Genomic DNA, 23,407 nt, shown 5'->3' with positions numbered 1-23,407 from the left:
CACAAACCAGTCAGGATTTCCCCAGTGCATATGCAGGAGATCAGTTGTGTTCACTGCCTCCATTGTATGCAGATAGATCTCCTGCATATGCATTGGGGAAATTCTAAAAACCCAACTGGGTTTCGGACCGAGGTTGCCCTCCACTCCATGCTTTTCTTTTTAATGTGATTTGTTTCCCCCTTTTTCTCTTTTATACAGGTTGTGCAAAATATTAGCCTTATAGTAACTGCTGTGTTCTGAAAGCTCCTTTCACTGTGAGTCTGTTTTTAAATCCATTGGATAAGGGGCTTCTCCATAAGGACCAAGCATGGGTCTGGTTTTCAGGACCTTCACAAAAAGCATTTCTTGCATATGGTCTGAGAACCAGACTAGATAAGTGCTTATCTTGAAAGCGGATGTCGCTTGGTGAGCCCTCTCCTTTCTTCGAGGCTTTGTCCTCTCAGTACATACAAATGGGGAAATATGCAGTAAAGATCACGTCATCGTGCAGGACTGTTCATTTCGGCTGCATCATGCCCAGTCAGCGCTTTCTCGTGACATTGAAGCATGGCCTCTGGTTGAGAGAACAGTCTGGTAGAGCAGCACCCCCCAAGTGCACAATAGATATATTTTTAAGCTTTTAATTCAAGTTTATTAAAATTTGAGGTTACATTACATTATTAGAGGAAGAAGAAATCAAAAGCTTAAAAAGAACAGAAGGAAAAGGTAGTGAGAGAGATAAGGAAGTACATTTATTGATAATGAAAGGAGGGATAGCACAGCCGATAAAATTTTAATTAGTATTTCCTTGATCTCCATGGTTTAGGTATCTTGAACTCGAATTGTGGATTTGAGTGAGGTTAATAGAATAATTTTTCTTATATTTCTGTATTAACATTTTAATTTAACTGAACTTTTTTGTACAAGTATATTATTGCTTGTTTAATAATAGAAATCGATAAATAAATTTACAAAAAAAATGAAAGGAGGGATAGTATAGGAAGGTAGGCTCTGCTGTACGTCCAGAGAGCCCCCATCAAGCTTGTGATCAGGAAAGAGAAGGCAGTTTAGAAGTTGAAATAGCAGCAGCGGGTTGGGTAGCCTGCTTTCCTTACTGTGTCCCTCCAAGGCCTGTGAACAAACAGGTATCCTTTTTCACTGTCCGTTCATGCGTCCGTCCATCTGTCCTGCTGTATTGAGACACCTTGAATATTGTTAAACCTTATAAGATAATGTGTGAACATAGAGGATGATGCATGAACGTACAAAAGATTTGAACAGTTGTTTTTTTTTGCAGCCCTGTTTATAAGAAAAAGTAGCTAATACTTGGGTTTTGGTGCCTGTAGAATGTGTTCGGATGACCAGGTGCTGCGTCACAGAACTGTGGGTCTGGAGCATATCCTTTTTAATAGTAAAATAGACACCCCTGGGTTTTTCCAGGTTGCAGGCTAGATTGTACATGTTGTGTTTCGTGTCCCTTTCATGGGGTTGGATGCGGGACTAGAACGGTCCTGCACAGTGTCCCTTCTGCTTTTTCTGTAGTTCCACTGCCAAACTCGGGATCAGCTACATGCTGTGTAAACTGCATTGTGCTCTCAAGTTGCATCCCATCTGTAAGGCCATAATGAGCCACTAACCCTGGCACTAAGGGAACTGTAAGGAATTAAAAATACATGAAGAGCTACTGTGTCTCCTGCCTTTCTCTGGATATGAGAATCTGCTGCATGGAGATAGATTGCCAGCTCTTGCATATGTGATTTTATGGAACAGTTTCAAATCCAGGGAGCATATAGCAGATAGCATGCTGCCTTGTCTAAAATGTTTTTTGGTTTTTTGTTCCAGTCTTTATCTCCTAATGTTTTGAACTTTATGCCCCTTCCCCTACCTTTTTTGTCTTAATGGTTCTTATGCTTTATTTATTTTCTCCTTTTAACAGCTCTGGGACCATTTGGACCACACGATGTTCTTTCCTGATTTTAGACCCTTCCTGAACAGCAGTGCCCTAGATCTGGACAGCCGAGACAATGAAAGGGGGCACCAAGCTCACGCAGACCTCTGGGGGCCCACTAGACCCTCGCGGCTTCCCATGACGCGGAGGTATCGATCGCGAGGCAGCTCGCGCCCTGATCGCTCTCCTGCTATTGAAGGGTAAGTAGCAGGGTTATTATTATAGAGGTTGGCACCTTCCCCCCCCCCCCCCAAAATAAAAATCCTGTTAGTTATGCCCTTGTGTCAGACAAGGACCTGTCTTGCCAAGCATCCTGAGCAAGTAATGGGCACTTTTAAGGCCCATGCTTAAGTATGACCTCTGTATTTCCCTTAGTAAGTCAGCAGTGGGAGGTATGGATTTCTCTCCCCTGTGCAGAGATGAGGTGTGAACAGAAGCATGGTTTCTCCATTTTAAAAAATTTTTTTTACTCAAAATTCCATTTGTTCCATGACTCAAGGCATTCTAGGTATGCATATGAGGGGTTACCAAACTAGTAGGCTTGATAGTGAGAGAACATCTGATCCTGTACATTAATAAGCAACTCATCTGCTGTGCCATCATTTTGTTGTTGTTGTACTAGGTTATCCTGTGCAGAGTGTGATCTGTTTCCTGATGCACCCTCACCTCCTGGTCTGAATGTGTAACTTGGTGGAGGAGGGCAGGACATCTTGAAGTTTAATTTAGCGAGTAAAATATTTTTAACATTGTTGGATTGTCTGGTTTTTAATCACAAATTGATAATTTAATGTGACTGTTGAGCAGACTGCAGGTCTCTATCTGCTGTATAAATGTTCTCTCTGCTTCCCTCTTTAGCAGCTGTCTACATTTTCTCCATAAAACTACACTTCCCAGCAAGCTTTGCTGAAGCATTAGGTCTCTCCCCTTGTGGTTTTCCAGTGATGCCTCTTGTGGCGAGCTGCATACTCACCCACTCAGTGCTAACTTAGATTCTTCCTCTGTTCAAATACGCATAGTGGCATGATAAATGGAAACTGCTCTGTGATGTTATGTCTGGTCTGGTGTTGTATAACTGAGCCTAGTTGATTTAGGGTATTTAAAGGTATGGGGGCCGATATTCAGACAGTGGGAATTAGCCCGGCTAACTTCTTCAGTTCACAGTGATACCAGATATTCAAGCGCCAGGCTGTTTCCAGTGACAGCATTGAATATCCAGTTTATTTTTGCACAGTTTGGACTTAACCTGCCAAGCCATATTCGGCGCTGGCCAGTCAAGTTCAGACTGGCCAAAGGAATACCAGGTATGCACACAGCCAAACATGGGCGCAGAGCTCATGCTGAAAATCAGTGCATAGACGGTTATATCGTGCGACATAACCGGCTATCTGCTAGCTGTGGATTTTCAGCGGGTCATGGCCGGTCATATCCTGCTGAAAAACCTGGCCAGTTTAATGGTACTTAGCCAGCTGCCATTCCTGGCCAGTTAAATAGTTTTTGAGTATCAGGGGGATGGTTACCGTTAACACTAGAGAGTTGCATGGGGACAGATATTTTGCCCGTCCCTACTGGAATCTCTTCCATCCCTGCCCGTCTCCACAAGTAATCTCCCTCCATCCCTGCCTGTCCCCTGTACTAAATAACCCAGCTTAACAGTAGACCATGTTGATAACTTCCTCTCAGTGCTTATGGGGATTTCAATGCTATCAATCATATCCATTAATTTTTTTTAGTGCTATTATTAATAAACTAGCTTAGAAACACAAGGAAAGGATAGGAAGGCTGGCCTGGCACTACACTTCCGCAGGAACCTTTGCAGGACCTGCGTCCTTCCCCACGGGAGACCTATGGACCTGGAGGGGATTCCCACAGGATTTCTGCTAACGCCATTCCCATGCAGCTCTCTAGCTCACAATGTAATATGTGAGAAGACCCAGGTACTGTGGCCACTGGAAAAGATTTGTGAGAAGGCCAAGTCTTTCATGGAAACACCTGCCCTTAGTGAGCCAGATACATAGTCCCACTGGCAGTTCATATTGTGACTTTGAAATCTGGAAAAGAGGAGGGGGAGTTAAATTGACATCTGAAGCAGAGTCAGCTCTTAGGCACTTTTAAGAGGATCTTGATTCAACATGCTTTTCCCGTCCCACCGAGGATTCCCTTGCACTAGCTAGAAATGAAGGCCGTGCTGGAGGCATCGAGATAATGAGATATGTAGGAGTCTCTACAGGCTGATTAATGACTGTTGAACATATTAAAAATGTGCTTCCTCAAATGTCTGACACTTCACTGTGGATGTTTTGTACCAACTTGTCTGCTTACTCTTTGTCCTTTTTCTGGACAGTCTACTCCAGCAGATCTTTGCAGGCTTTTTTGCAAACTCTGCGATGCCTGGATCCCCACACCCGTTTTCCTGGTAAGTAAGAACTTTGATCCATCCTTGCTATACATCTCTATCTTAATTTGACAAAACCTGAAATATGCATCACATCTGTAATCCTTATGTTCTCTTGATAATTTCCTGTGGGGGTCCCTCTTCAGGCCCTTACTGAAATATTAAAGGCATTTTCCATTACGTAGCCCATTATTCCAGAACCTGTGGGATAGTTGTGTCCATCAACCAGCCAGTGGAGATAGAGAACAGAAAACTGAGCTGAGACATCTCTTGATATCCATTCCAGCTCCTCGGTATTTTCTGTCTCCAGTAGGCTGATGAACACACTCCGGTCCAGTTGGTAACTGGTCACCAGTTGAGCTTTGCAGGTGGCTTTGGCTTGAGTCTGCAGTCATATCTGAGATCTTCAGAGCCCTGTTTCTGGTGCCTCTTGAATTTACTCTTTCCCTCTCTTCCCTGTTTTCTGTGGAGCTCTCCTTTTCCTGCACAACAGCCTTAAAAAAAAAAAAAAAGAGGAAAGAGGCTGCTGAAGAGTGGAGAGCGTGGGACAAAGTATCAGTCCTGAGCCTTTCTCATCTCATGTTAGACTTGTGGAGACCGAGCTTGAGGTGAGCAGCTGTCCGACTGAAAGTTCTACTTGTGCAGGGAAGGGATCCTGACTTCCACTTGGGGCACGTTGTGCTGCTTTTGTGACAGTTGGGGTGAATGGCGACTCCACGGTGGCAGTTAAGCAGTGTTGCCTGCTGGCAGGTCCCACAGCGGCGTTGGGGTATTGCAGTGCATGCAAACTAGGAATCCTGTGGGACTCAGAGGAAACGGCAGTAACACATTTGGATTTGGTGCAGCATCTGAATATGCTGGGGTCTTCAGGTTCTCCGGCAGGGCCAGTGCACAGTTTAATACAAGAGAGCATTGGAATGGGTGCAATTCTGCGAGGGCCGACTGGCAATGAGGAGCAGCACAGAGCACAGCTGCTGTTTTACAGCCTCAGGGCCTGATAGAGCATTCAACTGCATTGGGATCTTTTAGTTTTTCTCTAGAGTTCATATTGCTCTTACACCAGGCTTATTTACTGAAGCAAGGATAGTCCGATTTGCTGCAAGGTGCTTCAGTTTCTCGCCCCACTACCTACCTTTCCAGCTCCTAAGATCTTGTTTAGACCTCCAGGAGTGGGCAGATGAGGCTATCTCTGCTTCTACCTTCTTATCTGATGTGGCCTCTTGTCTATTCAGAGGAGCCATTGTTGAAGAGCTCCCTCCTGAAGAGGGGGGATGATCCGAAAGTACTGAGGTTGTTTGGTAAAGAGGAGCTCAGTACTCGTATTTCTGGGGCACTGGCAGTGCTTTCCATTGAGGAGCCTTCTGCTTCAGCATCAGAAGTTCCATCTTAGTTGATCGTGAGGGGGCTTAGAGGTCCTTCTAAGGCCTTCCCAGTGCATCCAGACATTCAGAACCTGATTACAGCAGAATGGGTCTCACTGGATACAGGGCTGAGAGTGGGAAGAACCATAGCTTACCTCTTACCTGTTAGTTCTGGAGGAGAAAGATAAATTTCAGCTTCCCAAAGTGGGCTTCCTAGTTACAGCAGTAACTAAGACCACCTTGCCATTGGGGCATTGCTCGAAATGACCTACAGGATAGGAAGCTAGAAGTCTTGCTGAAACAAGCCTTTGACGTGGCCTCTTTGGGCCTTCAAGTGACAAGTATACAGCTCATTTGTGGCAAAAGCATGCCTGAAGTGGTGTCAGCAACCTAAGACTGGCTCCATAACACCCAGCTGGAAGCGGGGTCCACCTATTTGGCGGATTCTATTTATGACTAAGAGGTTAAAGCCTGCAGTATATCTTTGGCCATCACAGCACGTCAGCAGCTCTGGTTGTGGCATTGGATGGTGAATGCAGCATCAGACGTGGCTAGTTAAACTACCCTTTCAGGGCAGGTAGGTATTTGGAGAAGATCTCAGTAACTTGGTGAAAGAACTGGGGGAAAAATAAGCCAAAAGCCTCTGGTCTTCAGGGGGCTCTCGATTTCTATTTCAAAACGGAGGGTACCAGCCTGGTCATCAGAAGTCCCGCTTTCAGGCACGCCAATCTTCCTTTTGTGTGGATATGAAGTCCTCTCAGTCAGAGCGCCCAATGCCTCCAGAGCTTTGCAATGATGTGAGGCTGTCCACTCTTCTGGTGGGAGGGTGTCCTCGGGAGTTTCAGGAGGAGTGGGCCAAAATCACATCAGACTAGTGGGTTCTGGATGTTCTTATAGAAGGTTAAAAGTTAGATTTCTCCCGCACAGTCACTCCTCTCTTCTTACAGCCTCATTGTCAAAAGGGAGCCAAGGCGGTTGAGGTTCAGGCCACCGTAGATTCTTTTCTGGCGCTCCAGGCTGTTCCAGTTCCCTAGGCCAAACAGGGACAAGGCAGATGCTCTGTCTACATCATTGTACCAAAAAGAAGGAAGGCACCTTTCATCCGGTCTTAGACCTCAAAGATCTAGACTGCTGCCTCTGAGTGTCCTGCTTCACATGGAGACACTAAGAGTAGTTATAGCCTTGGTTTAAGTGGGAGAATTTCTCACCGCCGCATCAGAGGTTTCTATGTATTGTCGTACTGGGCTGTCACTTCCAGTTCAGGGCTTTGCCCCTTCAGTCTTGCCACAGCTCCAAGAATGTTTACCAAGGTTATGGTGGTGGTGGTGGTGGTGGCAGCCTTCCTTCCGTGCCAGGGAATCAAGAGTTCATCCGTCTCTCGATGACTGGCTCATTTGTGCGTTGTTCTATTTGAACAGTGTGGCAGCAACAGACAAAGTTGTCTCTTATTTATTTATTTGTTGCATTTGTATCCCACATTTTCCTACCTCTTTGCAGGCTCAATGTGGCTTACAATACATCATGAATGGTGGAAATACATAAGAAAAATATACATGTAGTATTACAGAAGGAACTTGGGTAACATGATATTGATAAAACATGATAGTAGTTCAACAAGCAAATATTGTAAGACAGTTCTGGAGATATGTATAGGAGTTCACATTTGTTGATCTTTCTGGTATGCCTTGTTAAAGAGATGGGTCTTCAGTAGTTTGCGGAAGGTAGTTAGTTCATAGATCGTTTTTAAGTTGCGCGGCAGCGTGTTCCAGAATTATGTGCTCAGGTAGGAGAAGGTTGACGCATGCGTTAGTTTGCATTTTAGACCTTTACAGTTGGGGAAATGAAGATTAAGGAATGTGCGGGATGATTTTTTAGCATTCCTGGGTGGTAGGTCTATCAGGTCTGACATGTAGGCTGAAGCGTCTCCGTGAATGATTTTGTGAACTAGGGTGCATGTTTTGAACGTGATGCGTTCTTTAAGTGGGAGCCAGTGTACATAAGTACATAAGTACATAAGTAGTGCCATACTGGGAAAGACCAAAGGTCCATCTAGCCCAGCATCCTGTCACCGACAGTGGCCAATCCAGGTCAAGGGCACCTGGCACGCTCCCCAAACGTAAAAACATTCCAGACAAGTTATACCTAAAAATGCGGAATTTTTCCAAGTCCATTTAATAGCGGTCTATGGACTTGTCCTTTAGGAATCTATCTAACCCCTTTTTAAACTCCGTCAAGCTAACCGCCCGTACCACGTTCTCCGGCAACGAATTCCAGAGTCTAATTACACGTTGGGTGAAGAAAAATTTTCTCCGATTCGTTTTAAATTTACCACACTGTAGCTTCAACTCATGCCCTCTAGTCCTAGTATTTTTGGATAGCGTGAACAGTCGCTTCACATCCACCCGATCCATTCCACTCATTATTTTATACACTTCTATCATATCTCCCCTCAGCCGTCTCTTCTCCAAGCTGAAAAGCCCTAGCCTTCTCAGCCTCTCTTCATAGGAAAGTCGTCCCATCCCCACTATCATTTTCGTCGCCCTTCGCTGTACCTTTTCCAATTCTACTATATCTTTTTTGAGATACGGAGACCAGTACTGAACACAATACTCCAGGTGCGGTCGCACCATGGAGCGATACAACGGCATTATAACATCCGCACACCTGGACTCCATACCCTTCCTAATAACACCCAACATTCTATTCGCTTTCCTAGCCGCAGCAGCACACTGAGCAGAAGGTTTCAGCGTATCATCGACGACGACACCCAGATCCCTTTCTTGATCCGTAACTCCTAACGCGGAACCTTGCAAGACGTAGCTATAATTCGGGTTCCTCTTACCCACATGCATCACTTTGCACTTGTCAACATTGAACTTCATCTGCCACTTGCACGCCCATTCTCCCAGTCTCGCAAGGTCCTCCTGTAATCGTTCACATTCCTCCTGCGACTTGACGACCCTGAATAATTTTGTGTCATCGGCGAATTTAATTACCTCACTAGTTATTCCCATCTCTAGGTCATTTATAAATACATTAAAAAGCAACGGACCCAGCACAGACCCCTGCGGGACCCCACTAACTACCCTCCTCCACTGAGAATACTGGCCACGCAATCCTACTCTCTGTTTCCTATCTTTCAACCAGTTCTTAATCCATAATAATACCCTACCTCCGATTCCATGACTCTGCAATTTCTTCAGGAGTCTTTCGTGCGGCACTTTGTCAAACGCCTTCTGAAAATCCAGATATACAATATCAACCGGCTCCCCATTGTCCACATGTTTGCTTACCCCCTCAAAAAAATGCATTAGATTGGTGAGGCAAGACTTCCCTTCACTAAATCCGTGCTGACTTTGTCTCATCAGTCCATGTTTTTGTATATGCTCTGCAATTTTATTCTTAATAATAGCCTCCACCATCTTGCCCGGCACCGACGTCAGACTCACCGGTCTATAATTTCCCGGATCTCCTCTGGAACCCTTCTTAAAAATCTCGTAGGGGTTTAGCACTTTCATATTTTGCTTTGCCGAATATTAGTCTAGCTGCAGTGTTCTGAGCTGTCTGAAGTTTCTTGATTATTTGCTCTTTGCGACCAGCGTAGAGTGCGTTGCAGTAGTCTAGATGACTGAGTACCATTGACTGTACCAGGTTGCGGAAAACGGTCCTTGGGAAGAAAGGTCTTACTCTTTTTAATTTCCACATTGAATGGAACATCTTGGTTGTGTTTTTCGCATGATTCTCAAGTGTTAGGTGTCGATCAATAGTAACTCCAAGAATTTTTAGGGTGTCTGAAATTGGAAGATTCAGTTTTGGTGTGTTAATGGTGGTGGATTTGTTCGTGTTATGTTGCGAGGTAAATATTAGGCATTGGGTTTCTTCTGCATTGAGTTTCAGCTGAAATGCATCCGCCCATGTATGCATGATATGTAGGCTTTGGTTGATGTCATTGGAAATTTCCTTTAGATTTTGATTAAATGGGATGTAGATCGTTACGTCGTCTGCCTATATGTATGGGTTAAAGTTTTGATTTGATAGTAGTTTGGCCAAGGGTATCATCATTAAGTTGAATAAGGTTAGTGAGAGGGGGGATTCCTGTGGAACTCCAATTTTCAGGTATCCATGTAGCTGATGTAGTCGAATTACATGTCACTTGGTATGATCATGTGGTTAGGAACCCCTTGAACTAATTGAGAACGTTGCCTCCAATTCCGAAGTATTCTGCAGTTGGATTGGGCAATCAGTTTTGAAAAGAGCAGATTAACTCCATCGCAGATGCTGGAGTATTAGCATTCTATTTAACACAGCATGGGAGAGCATCTTCCTCACGTAATGCAGGAGGTTGAACCTGGTTCAACAGATTCGTCATCTCAGTTGAGGCAAGCCCAGGGTCTGGGACTGCATCCAGGTTCTGGGATCAATGATGGTGGCAATGGAAGTGGTGCCATGGGCAAGGACTCATGCAGCCATTACAGGAATCTCTTCTCAGCTGCTGGTTTCTGGTGTCATAGAATTAAGACCTTCATCTTCCTTGGACACTTGTTGCCAGAAGTATGCAGGAGTATGCAGTGGTGGTGGTCACCCACGAATTTGACCGTCGGAGCTCCCTTTCCAATAAGGGTGATGACAATGGACACCAGCAAGTCAGGTTGGGGAGCTCATTACATACAAGTTCCATCTGGTCGATAAATCACTTGGAACTTAGGGCTGTGCAGAATGCCTTGCACGACTCTGTTCCCTTTCTGGTGGGGGCCCCGGTCCATGTTTTCTTCAATAATGCAATGGTGGTGGCTTATAACAAGCAAGGCGGGACCGCAAGGTCCAATGGCAGTGGACACTGCCTCCCTCGTGAGTTGGGCAAAGAAAAATCTTGTACGTTTGCTAGCAGTTCACATCGTGGGATCCTTGAATGTGGAGGCGGACTCTTTCAGCAGGTTCTACTTAGATATGGGAAAATGGGAACTATCCAGCCAAGGTTTTCAGCTGATAGTGGACTGATGGTGTTCTCCGCTTCTGGACTCGATGGTGACAAAAAGGAATGCCAACGTGCCCAAGTTCTTCAGCTATCAGAAAGAACTGGGCTTGATGGGGATCAATGCCTAGTGCAGCCCTGGCAGGGGACATCTCTACTACTACTACTACTGCATTGCATTGTACTGCACTGGGGTTGAATAATTCTTGTAGTCCCAGATTGGCTGCTGAGGCCGTGGTATGCTGACCCGATTCAACTGCTGAACCGGGCTTCTTTCTGTCCTCTGCAGATACACGGCCTACTGAAGCAAGATCTAGTGTTCATGGAGGATCCGTGCCCCTTTGGTTTTACGGCACAGTTTCGTCCTTTCTTCCAAAATTGGTATCGGCAATCATCTCAATCTGTGGTGCTTCCGTCCTTTCGAAAAGAGGACAAAGAGGCTCTGTATTCTTCCTTGGAGCTTCTTGAGATGCGTAGTGTCCCCTTATTAGGTATCTTAAAGTTGCAAATGAGTTTCACTAATTGGTCGGACTGTTTTTATGCTTTTTGGTAAGCAGAGGCTTGGCCTCATGGCTTCCAAGCCCACAGTTGCTAGATGGTTGAAGGAGACTTTTGCGTCTGCTTATTTGCTTGCGGGGAAACGACTAGGTCTTGCAGGCTCGTTCTATAAGGTATACGGCGATATCGTGGGCGGAGACTACCTTACTGTATCTGGCGGATATTTACAAGGCAGCGATGTGATCAACACTGCATACCTTTCGCCAAACACTACAGGGTGTACATTGCAGCACGCTTGGAAGTCTGTTTTGGGGCTTCGGTCCTCTGGGTGGCAGCGCCAGGATCCCATCAACTCTAGGCGTTGCTTTTGAACATCCCACAGGTTCTGGAACAGTGAGAAGCTACATAATGGAGGGAGAAATTAGTCCTTCCCACTATTCCAGAGGCCCGTCTGAGGTTTCTTATGTGTTTCGTGGGTACAAAGTAATGGGTCAAATAACTGCCACCTTGCATGGTTCTTCTTGCATATCTCGTTCTCTGCAAGTTGTCTAGTGATGAGAGGTCCAAACATTTGCTCATCTGGTTAGTGTTAGGTTGGTGAATTGTTTAAGGTGGTGGCTTTTATTCTGAGGTTCTCCTTACTGCTCGTCTAAGTAAATACTGAGGAGCTGCACTGGATGCCAAGAGAGATGTCTCAGCTCAATTTTCAGGTCTTTATCTCCACCTGCTGGTTGATAGACACAATTATTCCACAGGTTCTGGAATAGCGGGAAGGACTAATGGAAAGAAAATTCAGGTGAGACGTAATTTCTCCTTCCTATTTGTGTTTGGAGAAGAGAAAACCTGTCTGGTCTGACCTGAAAAACAAGCATGTGAGCATCTTCCTACGTGATGTGTAAATGACTTATCAGAATGCACCGAAAATGCTTATTTTCAGTCTGTATCAGGCCAGCAATTGTCTGGGCCCCAACCCTGCTCAAAACTGAAGAAGGTACAGCAAGCTTTGGAACTCCTAATTTTTTTGCCTAGGTCCTCCATATTATGTCATTGCTTCTGGTCAGTGTAGATATTGGGGAAATCTTGTTCTTCCAGTTCCTCTAAGAAAAAAGGAACACTAATATTGTAACGAGACATATAGTTATAGAAGTTACTACCTTTTTGGTTTGAATTGTGTAACAGAGGGCTCCAGTGCTGTTGTGGAGCTATAATCTCCATCCCCAGGGTAATGGTCCCTTGAGTCATATGAAAGGAAATTGTCATGCAGGACTAGAAGTACATAAGTAATGCCATACTGGGAAAAGACCAAGGGTCCATCGAGCCCAGCATCTTGTCCACGACAGCGGCCAATCCAGGCCAAGGGCACCTGGCAAGCTTCCCAAACGTACAAACATTCTATACATGTTGTTCCTGGAATTTTGGATTTTTCCAAGTCCATTTAGTAGCGGTTTATGGACTTGTCCTTTAGGAAACCGTCCAACCCCTTTTTAAACTCTGCTAAGCTAACCGCCTTCACCACATTTTCCGGCAATGAATTCCAGAGTTTAATTACACGTTGGGTGTTGGCCCTTCTCAGCTCATCCTTGTGAGTTGAGTTTTAAACTGGCTTTAAAAAGGTTTGTTTTCTCACCTCACAGACCAAAAAGCTTCACATGCTCTTTTCCTGGATGGGAGTTTGAGCCAGGTAGAGGATGAGCAATAGTGGCCCAAATCAGAAGTAAACCTTTCTGTTGTTCTATAACTTAAGCTGTAGGACAGACGTGTGTGTTTGTTTTTTACCTGTTAATCGACATCTGTAAAACAAACATCTTGTCTTGTCTGCTGCCCAAAGCTTTTAAAAGTGTAAAGCAGAGCCAGACATGCAAAGGAGTCTCTTCCTCTTCTTGTAACTTTTTTGAGTTGGCACCAGCTCCTGCCAAGGGAACAGGGAAAAGAATGCTGTAATGATCGTAGAAGCAGGCATGACCAAAGGTTTGGGGCAGGTTTCTCTTCCTCAAGAAAAGCTGCCACAGTTTTGCGCCATAAGACTTCCCTCTGCTTATCAGTAGCTGGTGAGTCACTGCAGGGCCATTATAGGGGTTCAGTAGCAATACATGAACTCCCTAAACTGCCCTGAAAAGCCAAAATGCATTAACAGTGGAGAATGTTAATACCAGAAAAGTCCAAAAATCTGATTTCTTTGAATAAATTCCCACAATATAATTCTTGACCAAAAGTAATACAGTACTGTGTTCTGGCTTAATATCTCCCATTTTATCAAGCGAACTTTGTTTTGGACTTTTGCTAATGGCTTCCATATTAAGAAATACAGCTAACTACAGGACATCTGGTGAGTTAGCTTAGTTTTGACAAAACTTTGAGTTACCATGTTCTGGCTTTTCGGGGGCAGTGCTTTTCTGTGAGCTGAGGACAGTTAGTGAGAGTTATATTGTCTTGGTGATGTGTCTTCTAAAGGAATGTGTATTTGCTTTTGAATGAAGGCTTTTTCGATGCCATATTAACTACACTTAATACTGTTCACAGGAGTGGTATGCTGCACTCCAACCCTGGGGACTATGCATGGGGACAGAGTGGTCTGGATGCTATTGTAACCCAGGTAATAGTACTGCCTGCTTCTTTTATGGTTTATTTTAACCATGAGCCTTCAAGGACTGTACCGAGTCTCTTCACCTTCAATCCAACAGGTGGTGTGGAAGCTGTGGCTGTGTCAGCACTGTGCTGGGGGGAGAAGGGGATTCAGGAAAATGCTTGGTTTAATTAACTCTCTGAAGATCTTGCAGATATGTTGTCTGGTTTTTATTTAACTTCTGTTGTATTCCTGGCACTGCATCTTTGTCGCTTGAAGATGGGGGACAAATGCGTGCATCAGCTCCAGCGTTTTCCCAAGTGTGTAGGGGTATATTGAAGAGCACTCCAGTCTCCAGTCTGGTTGGTACCGAATGTTTGCCTTTTCTCTTTTCAGCTTTTGGGACAGTTGGAAAACACCGGCCCTCCCCCAGCTGACAAGGACAAGATCACTTCTCTTCCCACAGTGACAGTAACTCAGGAACAAGTTGGTAGGTTGGATATATTTAAACTCTCACCCCACCTTTATTCTCAACAGTTTACCAGGCTGTCATGGTAGTGGGTGGTTTTTTCTTACAGCGGCCTTCGGTATATGTTGGACCGAGCAGCTGTTTAGAGGCTGACTGAATTTTGGTTTTGATTACGATACCAAATCCTTTTTCTACCTGGTTTTGGTTTCGGCTGAAAGATTCCACGCATAGGCTATTTTATAATCCCTGGTGATCTAGGAGCGGTCCCCAGTTACTTCTGCCCATTCCAACTGCTGTCATAATGACTGATAACTGGGGTATCGCTTCTACTCTGATTACACTAACAGATTGTAAGGTGTGTGTGGGGGGGAGGGAGCTACTTTTTGCATTCCTTTTATACTGTGATTGCAAGTAATGTAGTTATGATCTTGCACAACAGTTTATATGGTAAAGTGCACCAAATGCTTTTAATACAAAGTTCAGCAGGAATTTGTCTGTAAATTTTGGTATGATAGGAAGTAGCTTTTCTGTGGAGATAGGGCATCAGCTGTTACTCAAGTGTAGCACAGTCAGCCACCATAAAAGCACTATGGTTTTTACTTTTTCATGAGCTCGAGCTCATGTTGGAGGAGGCTATTTTGCTTGGAGATAATAAATAACAAAAGACCGCATTTTATATTCTGCCTTGCATACTGTGGATAGAGTTACCATAAGTCCGGATTTCCCCGACATGTCCTTTTTAAGGGGGTCCAGACGTTTTTTTTCCAGACAGCCCGTTTGCCTACATTTCTGGGCAGGCAGGCTGGCCTTCCTCCCCCTGAACCTACCATAGTGCACACCTTCGGGGCAGGAAAGAACCTCGCTTTTCCCTGCCTGCTGCCGCCGCTTCTTAAAGTGGCTGCCGAGATTTCACTGAAGTCTTGCAAGGCCACCTCTTGAAGTCTCAGCAGCAATTTTCAAGAAGCGAGAGCAGCGGGCAAGAAAGAGTGAGGTTCTTTCTTGCCCCAAGAGGCCACTAGACCACCAGGGCTGTAAAATAGGTCTGGGAGGGAAAGAAGGTTAGCTGCATGTGGACGGGAAGGAGAGAAGGGGGCAAGCTGCTTTTTGGAAATGTACATCTTTTCTAATTTTATTTACAGAATCTGTTTTTCTTTGGGAGGGGGTCAAGGTGACTGTGCATCAAGGGCAGGGCTGGGGCAGCATTTTATTTTTGTGTCCTTTTTTTTGTCTCCGCAAATATGGTAACACTATGGGTTTAGTGGACGGATGCAGACTGCAAACTCTGACAGTCCCCAGCAGCCTCACTGGTTCACATTCACACAACCAAACTTCAGGTTTCTGTTTCAGCCGAAACTGAAAAAAGCAGTTTTGATCGGCCTCTCCAAGAGTGTTGTGGCAACTGATTTTACTCATTTCCTGGTTCCTGAATTGTTAGAACAACTAAGACACTAGTTTCTGTTTTTAAATACAGTCCCACTGATACTCAGTCTGTGGCAGTCAGCAGATGTAAAAGGTGCCGACTGCTGTGGGCTGTATTCGACCCCACTGCTCTAACTGTTGGACTATCCCTCTGCTCTAATCCAGGCACTCAATCTTCTAAACCCAACACCAATCTCAGCAGTGACTTTTGTTTTGTTTTTTTGTGCATATAAGACACTTCTTGTGATTCACTGAACTCATCATTGATCTATAAAACATTTATTCAATTACGTATTAAATTCTTATATCCAATTTTTAAATATATTTAAAAAAAAGCACTTAGCTTTGTTTTATGTCAATTTAGTTTAAATGTTCAGTGGATGTGTGCAGTAGGAAAGAGATGCAGATAAGAGGCCTGCATCTCCCTTGGACTGATAAGTGGTGCCAAACTGCTCTGAGTATACCATGCCGACTGCCCTTTGTGTGTGTGTTACAGATATGGGGTTGGAGTGTCCTGTTTGTAAAGAGGATTACACAGCAACGGAACAGGTTCGGCAGCTACCCTGTAGTCACTTCTTCCACAGCGACTGCATCGTGCCCTGGTTAGAACTGGTAAGGGTCTTAATCGCCTTTCTGAGCAGTTTGGGGATGGATAGTCTCTAATAGGAGTTATTCCACAAAGTGTATCTGCAGCCTTACTCCTCAGTGCCCTCAATCTGTAGTGGTTTGTCACAGTCAGAACCTCTACATCACCTTTTCTGAATGTGCGCGTGTGCAGTTACATCTGGGGCGGAAAGTCACAGCTCAATAAAATTCAGTGCTGTGGATTCCTCCTATGCACCAAACCTCTCCCTGGACCCAGAGACGAACAAATGTGTTTCTCTGAAATTGAATATGCCAGGATGGGTTGGACTGTACAAATGAAAACTGAATAGATAGGTTTTGGTTTCAGGTTTATTAAAACTAGATAACTGCCCTAGAGAATGATCTTTCATTGCAGTTTACATAATATAAAATCAAGTACAAGAGAGAATAAAGAAAAACAAAAACAAGGAACTCCATTTGTAGATACTACTGTTGACAGAGAAAATCTTGAGGTAAAACATGCAGGTATTCCCTTGTCTAGCTTTTGAAAGTCACAACAGCAGAGGGCCTAACTAAAACTTAGGGCCAACCCAAACAAAAGAGGCACTATGGATCCATAAAAGATCATCACAAACCAAAGAACAGAAACAGGTCACAAAGCAAATAAAAAAAAGATAACCTGTAGTGGCCATGTTTCGCCCAAAGGCTGCAGCGGGGGTAATACCAAACTTTCCCCTATTAGCCAAATAAATCTAAAACTGATTAGGTCAATGGACACTCAGTTTCTACATCTGTGTGGATGATGTGCAAGCTACTCATACGCATTGAACCTGACTTACCTACAGCTCTGAATAATTACCTGTCTAACATCAATTCAAGAACGGGCTAAACGCAACAAAATTTGTCTGGACCCAATTAAAAACGAGCTTCTCTGGGTCCCTAACACAAGTGGAAACTAAACATGACCAAGACTGAGCTTCTTATCTTCCCCCTTAAACCAACCTCTCCTCTTTCCTCATTCTCTATCTCTGTGGATAATAGAGAATGACACGGGGACAAAGTTTGTCCCTGCCCCGTGCCTATGGGTTCTGTCCTTAGCAGAAGCCTTGAACAATTATGATTTTATATTTAATTTTTTTTATTAAAGTATAAAAAAGAACAATATGCTGTGCAACTATTGTGTATAAATTACAAATAGAACACAATAATAACAGCGAGCAGCTATAATAACCCTCCTCACCACCACCCTCTACCCTTCCAACCCCAACAATAGCTGATTTCTGCTAACCCAAGGAATCCTAATCCACCCTGTTAAAATGTCCAGGGGTACACAGTACAACCTGTTCTGTATGCCCTAGAGAGGAGAAATATACCCTATGAAGCACTGTTATGATTTTTTATTCTGTGGATTAATAAGAAGTCATAAACAATCTCAGGATTTAGTCTAGCTCTCCTGTCTTCCACAGTCCTTCCTGCAATAGAAGATGTGCTGGTAGCAGGATGTACAAGATTCCCCATGCAAATTTTGCTAGTTGTAGCCAGCATGTTTGCTTGAGTTTTCAAAAAAAAATCAAAATGTCTGCATCACTCAAACATAAATAATAGTCCAGTTCATTAACAGGCTTCAAAGAAGAAAATGACATGGGGACAAAGTTTATCCCTGCCCCATCCCCGCAAGCTTTGTCCCCGTGTCGTTCTCTATAACACTGTCATCCTCCCTGTCTCATCAGCTCCATCTCTCTCTTTCTCACTCTCTCTCATATAATTCCCACCTTAGTAATTCCCGTGTCAGTCCTCGTTAGATTGTAAAGTCTGTCGAGCAGGAACTGTCTCTTCGTGTACAGCATTGCGTACACACCTGCAAGAACACTAAGGTCCTCCCAAGGGATATCCCTAACCACACTCTCTCCAAAAGACATTACACGATGTGATAGCCGCAAGCGAGCCTTCTCCAGAGTAGCCCCCACACTCTGGAATGCACTGCCTGAAAGGCTCCGCTTAACACAAGACTCTCTCTACTTCAGGAAGCAGGTGAAAGCTTGGGTCTTCAACAAGGCCTTTAATGGAAGGAGTGACACAGGCTGCACATACTGCAGCAGGATATGCTTATCCACTCCTACCCTAGCTGAGATGGCATTTAATCATCTCTGACCTCATGTGCAACTTTCTTTAAATTAGTGACCTTATTTTCTAACTCCTTTTACTCTGTTACCTATCTATACGTTCATCTTTACTTATATCCTGTGTTGTCTATTAAAATGTTCTATTATATATTGTGTTGACTTTGCAAGTAGTATACTATGCCATACTTTGTATTATTTGAATATGTTTACTGCTGTAATTGTCTATTGCTTATGTTTGTTTCATTCTTACTGTGCACTGCCTTGAGTGAATTCTTTCAAAAAGGCGATATATAAATCCTAATTAAATAAATAAAATAGCAGAGCTGCAGATCCTCCTCAGAGTGGCAGCATTTTTACCACACAGCACAGCCACGTCGGGGTTTTTTTTTTTTTTAATAAATTATTTGCTGTGTGACCTTCACCTGGGATCAACTCTGCTTTTAAAATTAGGGACCAAAGGCATGGGGTCGGGAAACGGCTGTGCATCTGCCTTGCATGCGCATTATAATACTAATTAGCTCATTATAACAACTTTTAGATCATTTGCATTCAGTTTTTGTTAGCTGCTACCGTGACAGGAAAATGGCTCGGAGAACCCTTTTGTGCATGTCCTGTTTTACTACTTGCTCGCTAGACTGGCTAGAACTGGTTTAAAAACCACGTTGCTGCATTACAGTGGGATACCAGAGTGGTGAATTTAATGAACCAAACTGAGGGTATTAAAGATAATCCAATACATAATGGGCAACCAATGGGTCTCTTGAAAGGAGTGGGGTAATGCCAAATTTTGGTTTTGATCCAGTTAGTAGTTTTATTGTTGTATTCTGTAGTAGTTGAAAACATCTAAGCTTTGAAAATGTAGGAGGCTGTTCCAGCACTGTTAGTGATTACTAAAGAGTGAAACCCGAAGTGTTTGTTTTGTAAATAGATGACGTATTGAGAAGATCATTTTGAATTTAAGTATGAGTGCTGTACTATATTTGAGGTGTACGAATAAGTGAGATTTGAGTCCAAAATGACACCGAAGATTGTACAAGTTGGTTCAAAATAAACTGGGGATCCTATAGTGGAGATGGGAAGATCAAAACTGGGAGATTTGGTGCAAGAAATTAGTAAGGCATATGGTTTGGTCTCCTTTGTTTTTTTCCCCTCAGGGTTTAATTTTAGTTTTGCAGAAGAAAGCCAGTTGGCTATAATGAGTAATTTCATGTTAAGGTTGACATTATGTTGGTGACAGTTCTCCAAGTCTAGACTATTTTACTTTTTGATTTTTAGTAGTCTGAGAAAGTATTTAGGAAAGATGGCATCATTGAAACCCAAAAGTATCATCCAGGGCTACTGTAACACAGAAGGACATATTTTGCAGAATTGCGTTCCACGCACCCCTCCCCCCAACATAGTATGTGCAAGACTTGTAGTGTCCAACCTGTCAGAGCACTATATTTAGGTTTGGGTTCCACATGTCTTGAGAGAGTCTAGAGAAGAACAGCCACAAATGAGGGCTAATTAAATGTGAGCACTGCAGGTAGGGTAAATACATGGGTTTCTTGCAGCTTGAAAGAGATGCTGCAAGTTGATCTGCTCCTACAGCAGGTGGAGTTCAGGGCTTCTTCCCCACAAGAAGTCATGAGCTTCAATTCTAAAACAAGTATTGGGCACCACAAGGAGCTCCCTAGGGAAGTGGTAGAATCTGTTGCTGGAAGTCATGCCTGCCTGGAAGTGAGGAATACACTTGGAAACACTCCCTTGAAGTTCCTTTCAAGCCTATCTTTCATTACTAAGAAATGTATGCATGTGGATGAAAAAGATTTTCCTCCTCATCTTTTCAGACCAGTCCTGACAAGTGGATATATGCCGTTACCAGCAGATGGACACAAAGCAGCACTGGATGTGTGATGTCATCCTTTAAGGGACCTGTGTAGCCCAGCCCCATCAGGTGCTGGGCTACATCGGGTCCTTAAAGGATAATGACACACATCCAGTGCTGATTTGTCTATTTTGCAGGTAGGAGAGCATACACCTGCTTGATAGGACTGGTCTGGAAAGAAAATTAGCAGGTAAGATCTAATTTCTCCTTGGTTGACTTAGGAGGGAATTTTGTACAGATGTGGTAGTAACTGTCTCTCTAAATTCCTTTCCAGCATGACACATGTCCAGTGTGTAGGAAGAGCTTAAATGGGGAAGATTCCAGCCAACAAACAGGGAATCCAGAGGCCATGGCAAGTCACAGCTTTAGCAGCGACAGCCCGCTCCCAGATCGATGGACTTTCTGAACTGAAACTGGAGCCTTCAGCCCACCAGTGTAAAATAAATAATATAAGAAGAATGAGAACAGAAGTAGCAGAAAAGGGAGGGGGGAGGGGAGTAGGGTGAGAGAGAACTTAATATGCACCCTTACCAGAAGGCATATGTTATGACTGGTGATCACCCTCCCTCTCCTCCAAACGTCAATTAGCGTTCACAGATCAAATCATAATTCCATCAGCAGTGACGCTTGGCCCTTTACCATAAAAAGGGGAGATAAAATGCTACATCACGAGTGCTCAACTTGATTTTATACATGTGAAATTTCTGGTCTCGTTCTGCAGTGGGGTGGCTTGTCCTGAAAGGTCCAACTGGTGTTGTCTTGCTGATGAGGTGGGGATTCTTCCCCTCCCCACCCCCTTCATTTTGCATTTTACGTAAAGTGGAAGGGGGGTGGTAAAGAGAAACCCAGCCAGGTATAATTTGGGTCCATGTACTGCCCTTCATCCCAACAGTATCCTAAAGCTCATTGCACTCCTGATGTTTTCAGACAAGTGCATGCAGAGAGAGATTTCAGGCATTTACTTCTCCTAAAAAACTAAGGGGGTGGGGTGGGGCAAAAATAAAAACCTATGGGTAAGCAGTGGCTCAGAGCCAGGAAGTAACTTCTTGGGATTAGGACTCGTATCCCTAGGATCTCTCCTGATTTCATGTTCCAGTACCGTAGCCAAGAAAACAATACTTGCCATATGTTGTCATTTTGGATTAAAAAAAAATATTTCTGGAAGAGCTTGGCCAGGTCATCAGAACTGAAATGATTGGATGGGGCTGGAAGGGTTTTAGTTGTATTCTCAACCTCTTGCATCTGCTTGGGGGAGGGCAAGAGACCCCCCCCCCCCTTAAACACGCCTAGCTAAGAGGTGGAGGGGCACTCTGTATTTGTTCTAGTGTCCTGAGTGCACGGTTCTGCTTATGTTAAAAAGTATTTCCAACCACAGGATTGGTTCTCTGGCTGCTGCATTCCTGGAGCCTCTATACCCTTTCTAAAACTTTCCTCTCCCCCCCCCCCCCCCCCCCCTCCACCTTTGTTTTTGTTTTCCAAGTTATTTTCATTCTTTTTTGTCAAATAATCCATTGAGTGAAATGCTGCCAGCTCTGATTTTCAGTTTAATTCCCTGCACTAAAAGTTTTTCATGATTCTGCAAGCTCACAGTGATCTAAGTTTAAAGGGCACTGCTTACTTTTTAAAAAAACTATTAGTGCAGGAGATTTGAACTTTAAGTGAAAGTTGCACCTGCTGTCTGTGTGTGTGCGTGTTCTGTGCTGCATGACAACTAGCTGTGCTGCTTCTGGATCACTTAAGCTATTCTGTGCTCACCTTACCTTTCTGACTGACTTAAAGTTAAAATTATTCCTCTTCCCCTGCACCCATGGTAGCAGCCCATCCTTGTAAGCACTTGTTTCAAAATAACTAACTTAATGCTCTCTGGACATGACAGCTCCATACTGGCTGTGGTATAAATCTGGCCCTCATGGCTTTATTTCCCGGATGACGTTCCGTGTGAGGTCATTTTGTGATACTCATCTTAGCCCCACCCTCATCCCAGGATTCAAGGAGAAAGAGATTAAGAATGGCATGTTTTTAAAATTAAGGCCCTGGTGTGTACTCGGTATAGTGAGTGATACATGGAAGGTATAATGCTGTTGAATGTGTTATACTGTCACTTCCTGGCCCCCATCTTCATGGTTGCCCATTCAAGACGGCCATTTTCTAAGAAATAAACTCTAGAGGCATCGGGATAAATAACCCAGTCATTGCTGCAGATTTAAGTTTTCATTTTTTTTTTTTTAATAAATAATGAATAAAACGTGAATGTCTTTTAAAAATTCTCTTCATTCCATCTGCATTTCAAGCAGACTCTAGTAATTTAGAGATTTTGGCTTCCTTAGCTCCAGTGTGATCTGGAAAAACAAGTTGTCTTAATATATATATATGTGTGTGTGTTGACATACTCCCCACCATTCCCCTGCTGTGCTTTCTGAGGCACACAGTACTGTAGTCATGCACAGGGTGGCAGCATTGCTCCATGATTTGCCTTTTTAACATTATTTGGTTTGGTTGTGTTGTTTCTTTTTGTCTTTTGTTGTTTTATTGGTTGTTTTTAATCCAAATCCCATAGCAATTTATAAAAGGTCTCAAATATAGAGCCAAACCTTGTTTTTGATTCTTACGTTTTGTCCCTGGTTCTTTCCAGTGTGTTGGAGCCCTTTTCACCTAAATCTATAGCGTTCAAGGTAGAAGACCAAAAAGGGAAGGGGGGGGGGTGGAGTGTTTAATTTTTGAGTAAGATTCACCATCTACTGCTACCTCCCTCACTCCAAAATACGATTGTGATATGATAGTTAATTTTTTTTTGTTTTGTTTTTTTAGGTATTTGTATGTGTGTGTTCTGGACCCTCCCTTCCCCTGGTTCCTAACTAGAACTGCTTTCATGGTTTGCTGTTTTTTTTTGTTTGTTTTTTTAGTATTGTTTTTTTAGTATATCATTAAAAGCAATTCTTAGCTGTATAAAGACATAGGTTTTTGTTTCTTCTGGTACAATCCAGGAGGCGCACACCTTCGCTCTGCTCCGCTCCACCACACTTTTCTCACCTGCCCTTTTATGTGGTATTTATTTTGTCCTTTCCCCTTCCTCTTACTCCACATTGAATGGCGTGACTGAGCTCTTCTCGTGTGACCTATAGAAGGTGTTTGAATGTGAACTCGGGAGCCACATTTTGACTGGTTCTGTCGTCATACCTTTTTTTGCCTGTACATTTGTAATAATAAATGTTAATTTACACATGCTTATTT

At 43.7% G+C, this 23,407-nt stretch overlaps 1 protein-coding gene across 2 annotated transcripts in view; it reads left to right on the top strand.

The window, feature by feature from the left end:
• The window catches only part of RNF115 (ring finger protein 115), a 49,381-nt gene that overhangs the window by 25,958 nt on the left and 16 nt on the right, over positions 1-23,407 (top strand). Inside the window, exons 4-9 of one of the 2 annotated variants that reach the window (XR_003940018.1) lie at positions 1,916-2,127; positions 4,269-4,340; positions 13,671-13,743; positions 14,110-14,203; positions 16,098-16,213; positions 20,451-22,790. Coding sequence is in view for 1 of the 2 variants with exons in the window: in XM_030187652.1 (XP_030043512.1) it covers positions 1,916-2,127; positions 4,269-4,340; positions 13,671-13,743; positions 14,110-14,203; positions 16,098-16,213; positions 20,451-20,582 (699 nt within the window). In the remaining variant the exon portion in view is untranslated. Of the gene's footprint in view, positions 1-1,915; positions 2,128-4,268; positions 4,341-13,670; positions 13,744-14,109; positions 14,204-16,097; positions 16,214-20,450; positions 23,405-23,407 lie in introns of those variants that run through there. The other variant, XM_030187652.1, reaches the window with a different exon arrangement.

Source organism: Microcaecilia unicolor, chromosome 14, assembly GCF_901765095.1.
Source record: "Microcaecilia unicolor chromosome 14, aMicUni1.1, whole genome shotgun sequence".
NCBI lineage: Eukaryota > Metazoa > Chordata > Amphibia > Gymnophiona > Siphonopidae > Microcaecilia > Microcaecilia unicolor.
The sequence above is the reverse complement of the archived record's forward strand: the minus strand, read 5'-3'. Positions and strand labels throughout refer to the sequence as shown.